The sequence below is a fragment of the Falco peregrinus genome, chromosome 14, assembly GCF_023634155.1.
Source record: "Falco peregrinus isolate bFalPer1 chromosome 14, bFalPer1.pri, whole genome shotgun sequence".
NCBI classification, from domain to species: Eukaryota; Metazoa; Chordata; class Aves; order Falconiformes; family Falconidae; genus Falco; species Falco peregrinus.
This window is the reverse complement of record NC_073734.1, coordinates 22,876,452-22,883,224: the sequence shown is the minus strand read 5'-3', so window position 1 is coordinate 22,883,224 and position 6,773 is coordinate 22,876,452. Positions and strand designations below refer to the sequence as shown.

General features: G+C 49.5%; 1 protein-coding gene across 2 annotated transcripts; it reads left to right on the top strand.

Moving 5' to 3' along the window:
* Nucleotides 1–2,046: 2,046 nt before the first annotated feature.
* Nucleotides 2,047–5,989, top strand: FBXL8 (F-box and leucine rich repeat protein 8). Of its 2 annotated transcripts, none has more exons than XM_027781087.2 (3): nt 2,047–2,202; nt 4,033–4,253; nt 4,779–5,989. In XM_027781087.2, the coding sequence occupies exons 2-3, from the start codon at nt 4,090–4,092 to the stop codon at nt 5,752–5,754; spliced, it is 1,140 nt and encodes a 379-aa protein (XP_027636888.1). In that variant the 5' UTR covers nt 2,047–2,202; nt 4,033–4,089; the 3' UTR covers nt 5,755–5,989. The 2 variants fall into 2 exon arrangements, with proteins under 2 accessions (XP_027636888.1, XP_027636889.1); XM_027781088.2 differs by lacking the exon at nt 2,047–2,202 and adding an exon at nt 2,210–2,939.
* The last annotated feature ends 784 nt before the right edge of the window (nt 5,990–6,773 follow it).

The window sequence follows — 6,773 nt, the reverse complement described above, 5'->3', positions numbered from 1 at the left end:
TGAACAGTGAAAGTGAAGGTTGGTTGGGTTAATAATTACTGAGCAGCGGAAAGGTGTCCCAGCTGAGGAACACAGACTGGGCAGCATCTGTAGCAGCATCTAGGGGTGCTGTTTGCTCAGGAGGGGAGAAGGATTAACGAGGTGGGGGTTCCTTCTCCAGTCAAATCCAGGACACTGCTGCCCAAGGGTGCACTGGGTGATGGAGGAAAGCTCCCAAAAGAAGCATGCAGGGAGTGCAGCACCATTTGTGAGAGCAGTGGTGATGGAGGGGACCTCTGGGACGCGCTTAGTGAATGCAGAGTGGCGTGACACCCAGCTCTGCCAGCAGGTAGGGACACCTGGGCTGGGCCCCACTGCCTGAGGGGCAAGGTGATGGTGTCGAGATCAGCTGCGTGTTAGGGCTTAGTCCTCCCTGTGGTGACACCTGAATTATGTCCCACCTCTTTCTGCACCAGCTGAGGCTGCTAATGCGGCTGTGCTCCTCTGACAAACTGAACGGGGCAGGTAGAAAAAGCAAAGCAGCTTTGCCCGACTCCATGAGAGGTTCTATGGCGAGCAAAGCCAGGAGCTGGGTGTGCATCTCCACTGCCCAACCTCAGGCAGCAGCCTCCTGCCCAGGCTGCCTTTGTCTGGCATAAATGCTCTCCCAGGAGCGGAGGGGTGACAGCAGCTCCCTTGTTTGTCCCCAGCTGGCAAGAAGCTGGCATGGGATGCTGTGCCAGATATCATGCCCACGTGCTAGCTGCTGTCTGGCTTGGCAGCCGGTTTGTGCAAACTTTCCGGGCAACTGAACTTCAAACAAAAGTAGAAAGTATTATGAAAGACTTTTTTATATATACATCTATATTTTTAAAAATACATCTGTATTTTAAAAATACATCTGTATTTAATGCTATTTTACAGCAACAGTATTTTAACAATATAAACTCATTTGTTTGCTAAAGGAAAACCAGAACTGAAATAAACCCTGCAGGGGTGAACCCAGACTGGCTCTCCTGGGTGCTCTGCTTTCCTGGGCTACTTTTCTTGGCTTATTGCTTATCTCTTAGGTTTAATCTGCCTCATTGGATCCTGCTACTGGGGAGCTATTAAAGTCAGTTATCCAAAGCACTTTTGCATAGAGAAGCTGTTAGATTGTAGTGGGTGAACACCTACTAATTTGGGATATTACATCTTGGACACTTTTAAAACCTTTCCTCTAAGGATTCCATTCTCTTCAAAGTAGTTTTAAGACTGGGGGTCTCTAAGAACAATTGTTCATTGCACTACATAATATGCAAATTGTTTTGCTGCTAGATTCCCTAGCTCTGAATACTAAAGCTGTGTTTACATGTTCATAATTCTGTCTTTATAGGTGTTGAATTTTATTTCAACAGACAGTATTAAGTTTTGCATTTCCTTTGTTATGTTAAAATCTGTCTGCCGTTTTTCTAGATGAGCAGTAAGATGGCACCCACAGTCCCAGCAGGGCAGACGGTACCAGCGCTTCTGCAAACCGGGCATTAACTCGCTGCCAGTTTAAGAAGCAACTCGTGTGTTCATGAATTTCAGGGTTAAGGGGGTTCAGTGAGCCCAGACATCACAACCTACAAAACCCAGGGCTGAAGCAGCGCTGGCTCCCAGAGCCAGGTAGGCAGCACAGGGTAAGTTGCTGTGGGGACCGTCACCCACCCGGGTCCCCCAGATGTTTTCTCCTTGAAGCTGCTCTGGTCGCTGTATGTGGAGAGGGTAAAAAGGGCCGAGGCAGCTGCCACCCACTGTCCTCCTGCTGGGCCTTGCTGGGCACCTGTTTTTGGGGAGCATCCTGCTGGGTGACATCAAGGCAAGCACTTGGAGCCTCTTGCTTGGGAAGTGGAGCTGCCAGTGAGGGGAGCGGCTGCATCGGGATGCGATGGCGAGTGTGTGGGGGATGCGCGGTTGGGGTACAACAGGCTCCCTCAGGCTGCAGTGTGGAAGGGGGGTGCTGGGGGCCTTCAGGGAAGGGGGTGTTGAGTAGCTGGGGGAGGGGCGGGTGCTGAGGGAAGAGGAGAGGACTGGCCATCCGCTTGTTCCCATAAAGGATAGCACAGCATCCTGGCTCCTACCCCATGGCAGGGAAAACACGCCTCTCTCGGCTGTTATTTTCGGTATCTCCTGCGCTGCTCCTCCCTCTGGGCTGCAGGCAGGCAGCACAGCAGAGGAAGACGGGCTCTGCTGGCAGAGGTACGCTGCGCCCCTCGCCAGGCCGCCCCCAGCCCGGAGGGGTGCCATGGCGTGGGGCTCCCCCACACCGGCTCCCCCCACCACAGCACCGCTGCTCCCGCTCCAGCTCCCGGTCGCCGCTGCCGCCTGCCCGGCCTCCTCGGGGCCTGTGGGCCCCACAGGCCTCCGCCGTACCCTGGGTGAGGGCCGGGGACCCGCTGTGGCCCCCCGGCGCTGGCCCAAACCCGGCTGCCCTCGCCGGGGTGGGCAGGCAAGGCGGACCCCGGCAGCCCGCCGCGCGCAGGCCGTGCACCCCACTGACTCAGTAACGCTAATAACGCTAATAACGTCGCCTTTCCGCCCGCCTCCCTGCCCTCCCGTCACATTTCTGAGCTTCTCTAAGCCATGGCCACAGCTGGGAGTGCACCCCCGCTTCCTGAGGGGTTCACAGTCCCTTTTGCAGGCTCCAAGGAAGGAAGCCAAAGAGCTGAAGACGTGGGATCGCAGGCAGGGCACGGAGGAGCCGCAGAGCCTGCGGGCAGGCGTGTATCGCAGCCAGCGTTAAAAGCAGCTACAGGGAGAAAAGCCAAGTCCGAGCTGTTCTTGTCAGAAAATGGCAAGAGACGCGAGGTCCCAGGAAGGAAGCAGGACGGTGTCACTTGGCTGTGCCAGCCGGGGCTGGGTGGAAGGGGGTGGTCACGGATCCGATGGCAGATAAGATAGCGTAGCTGCTCTGCTGCTGCCACCCCGCACTCCGAGTGAGTCACGCTTCAAAGCGCTGTATTCTAGAAAAGCGTGTTCCTCTCTGCCTTATGCTTTTTTGCATCACTACTCCGTACTTGCTTCATGTTTTTCAACTCTTTTTCCTCCTTTGAGGATATTCAGAAGGGCAGGTTTTCATTTAAAGTGCCCCTCGATGCTGAGATAACACGGGGACTCCAGGACCCAGGGCTCCAAAGGTGAGGGGCATGCCGCGAGCTGCGGGGCCAGGCGGTGAGGCTTGGCCCCACTGCTCGCCTGGGAAGGGCAACGTCTGCATTTAACAACCCCTCGCCGATTTATGAGAGGGTTAGAAAAAAATAAATGTTGCATCAATAGTTTTATTTGTGCAGAAATCTAGCATTTTGGAAAAAGATGAATGAGAATGTTAGGTGGTGCTCTGATGCTACACTTAGCTTTCCTCCCAAGGCGCTTATTCTTTTGCGTTATAGTTCAAGATTTGCTTTTTCATTTTGACATGTATAAATGCAAATTCTGAGACAGGAGTCACAGCAATAAAGTATTTTTTTCCAACTGTCGCGTCTTATCCCAGGCAAGGACCACCGTCCTTGAGCTACTGCTTTCTGCTGAAGGCCCTTCTGTTTCACTGTTGGTAAATAATGGGTACATGGGGCTGTTTTCTGTGCAGAGCTTCTGCTTGCAAAGAGGGTTTTTTTTCCCCCCCCACACTTTGAGAAATCTGTATCAGCTTTTTGAACACCAGGGCAGCACTACTAGAAAATTCCCTTGCATTTTTATTACTCAGAGTAGCAAAACTTCACTGCAGGAAAAAAAGAGGCTTGCTTTTTTTTTTTTTTTTTTTTTTTTTTTTTGTCCCCCACTAAAGCTTTGATCTGATATCTTTAATTCTTGGAAAGTATCACCCAGCTTCTTAGGATTGATTGAAAAAAACTGTGCAAAACAATCGACCAACAGATTTCCCCCGTTTTTGTGTTCAATTTGGTGAAATTCCAAGTTTTAAACAATTTTGACCTCCTCTGTGATCCAGTTGCATTGGTTTGATTTGTGAAATAAATCCTAATGCGTGTGTCTGTCTCTTTTGTTTGTTTGTTGCTTTTTTTTTCTGTACAGGGACTTTTGAGAATTAATTGCGGTTTTGGAAGTTTCTGCCATTTTTAAATCGGCAAAATGCCTGCTCCCATTCCACAGTTGTGGAACTACATCCCGGAAGAAATCCTCATCCAGATTTTCTATTACCTTTCCCTTCGAGACAGATACACAGTCTTCCAGGTTTGCAGAGAATGGGCTGCAGCTGTTTCTTCTAGCTCTGTGTGGCATTTCACAGAGATCAGGTGAGAGGAATGGGTCTCTGATGTCCAAGCACCTTTGCAGGAATAACCAGATCGCTGTTTCCAGTGCCTGTCAAACATTTCCAGCACTCTGCTATGACCTTATTGACATTGTGGCTTCTATGTGTGATGATGATCTCTTACGTGACTAGCACCTGCTTATATAATAAAGAAAATTGTGTTGTATGCTGGGTTTTTTTCAGTTGCTGCTTAGGATTTGGGTTTTATGGGAAATACTGCATCCTTAGGTCTGTGGTTTTAAGCTGCCATTTGAAAATGGCAAGAGGCAAAGTTCCTGAATAGTTATCCTTGTCATGACACTTAATTCTCTGATGGGTCTTTCTGGGAATGACTCTTCTCATCTCCTGACCAGTGTTTGGCCTTACAGTGACTCTGCAGCCATCAAGTGAGAAGAAATGTCTGGCGCATCTGTTGATGTTTGTAGAAACACTAGTAAAGGAGGGTATCTGCTCTGTGGCTGCTCAGCTCAATGTTCATGGTGACTAAGAGGTTTTTTTGCCCTTCCAGCTGTGATTCAGAAGATGAGGAAGGCATGCTGCAGAGCCTGCTCCAGTTCCTCAGCCAAATCAAACACCTGAAGATTGTGTTTGACCAGTCCAAGGAGGTCAACCGGAGGAATGTGACACGCATCTTGGATGTGCTGGCAAAACAGAACCACAAACTGCAGCAGCTGTGCATTGTGTGCCATGGAGAGAACCCCTATTTCTACTCTGGCCAGGACATCCTACAGAGCATACAGAATATATGCGACACGAAAAACCAGATAGATCTTCAGCATATTGATTTTCGAAAAATGCCCTTCACTCTCGACGATAAGCTGGTCGGACTCTTAGCTACCGCCAACCCAAACTTGCACAGTTTGTTCATCAACAACCGCACCCTGGTATGCAACGTGGCACCAGACACCATCAGGAAAGTTCTCAGAGCGTGTCCCACTCTCTCGGCCTTGGGTGTTTACTATGCCAGTTTGTCTGACGATGTGTTCCAGGAGCTGCTCGAGCCTGGAAGAGCAGCTTTCACCCATTTAGACATTTTCTGTGAGCGCCTGGACAAGTATATACCGGTCATCTCAGAAGAGCTCTGGGCTGCCGTAAGTCAGAAGCATCCTCAGCTCTGTGTAGACCTGGAGTTCGATCATACGGTCCCTGCCTGCAAAATACCACGGATCCTGAAGCTGAACATACCTGTGAGCACGCTGCAACTGAATACCTATAATTACATGGTCGATCAGATTAGGTTCGTCACCCAGAGCTACAGCAGTACTTTAAAGAAGCTGACGCTGCAAACCACATCCTCGGAGGGCTTAAATGCCTCACTAGTCGATCTGGCTAGGCAGTGCAGAAATCTGTTGGAGATCCACTGCTACTGCGTGGTCAGCCAGGAGGTGGTAGATGCGTTCCTCACGCACTGCCCCGGTCTGAAACGATACACGCTGAAGGTCACCAAGGAACGGCACCCCTGGAAACCAGTAACGGTTCAGTGACCAGGTTCTTCTGACCTCCTGGGGAAATCCCTGGGGGTCTGCAGGGGGACGGGGACAGCAGATTTAGAGCAGAAGGCAAATGCTGCACAATGCCCTCCGCACTCACGGAGAACGTGCTGTTTCGCCCTGGCTGTTACGGGCGATGCGCACCTGTTCTGCAGACCAAGCATTTACACTCAAATGTGATAGAGAAAGGGTTATACAGAGAAATAGAATTGCCCCCTGCCTTTTTTTTTTTTTTTTTTTGTCGTGCAGGGGTTTTTTTTGGTGTGGTTTTTTTGTTGGTTTTTGTTTGGGGGTATTTTTATGGGGGTATACAGGGCATGTCTTTTTTCTTCTCTGCTTCTTTATTCAGCAGGAATGCCAAGTTTACCCTTTGTGGGTTTTTCATGAGGACTTCAGCAAAATTTAATTTTGATTATATGTTTTAAAAGAATCTCAAAGTTGAGCACATTTTGTCAAGTGCCCAGCAACCACTTAGACTGTTAAGGAAGTGGCGGCCTCAGAGCAACTGTTTTCTGCCCGGCGGGGTACTCAGCTGTGCAGATTCCGTGAGCTACAGCAATGAACTGCGGTCATCTGGTAGAAAATCCACCCTAACCTTCATAATTCCTCTTCCGGCACTTCAGTGATGGTGAGCTCACCCATTACCCACTTGTCATGTAACTCCCAGCTTGGAGGGTTATAACAGGAGCTGAGTTATGTTAGAAAATACAAGCAGGAAGAAAAATACTTAAGGAAAAATATTCAGAAGATAGTAATAAAAGGCACATGGCCTGCAAATCCCCTTGTCCATCTTGCTTTTCTTTTGCTCAGGAATGTGGATTTCCAGGTTAAAATTTCAATGCCCTTTGCAAAGACCTTTGCTTTTATTATATTCTTAGTGTTTCGTAGGAGAATCAAGAGTGGTGACAGTTTTTGCACCCGATACCTGCATTCACATGCGTTACCATGCATCTGAATTAGGATATGGGTGTGCTGCTCTGCTGTGCCAAAGATTCTGGTGAATGTTATCGGAA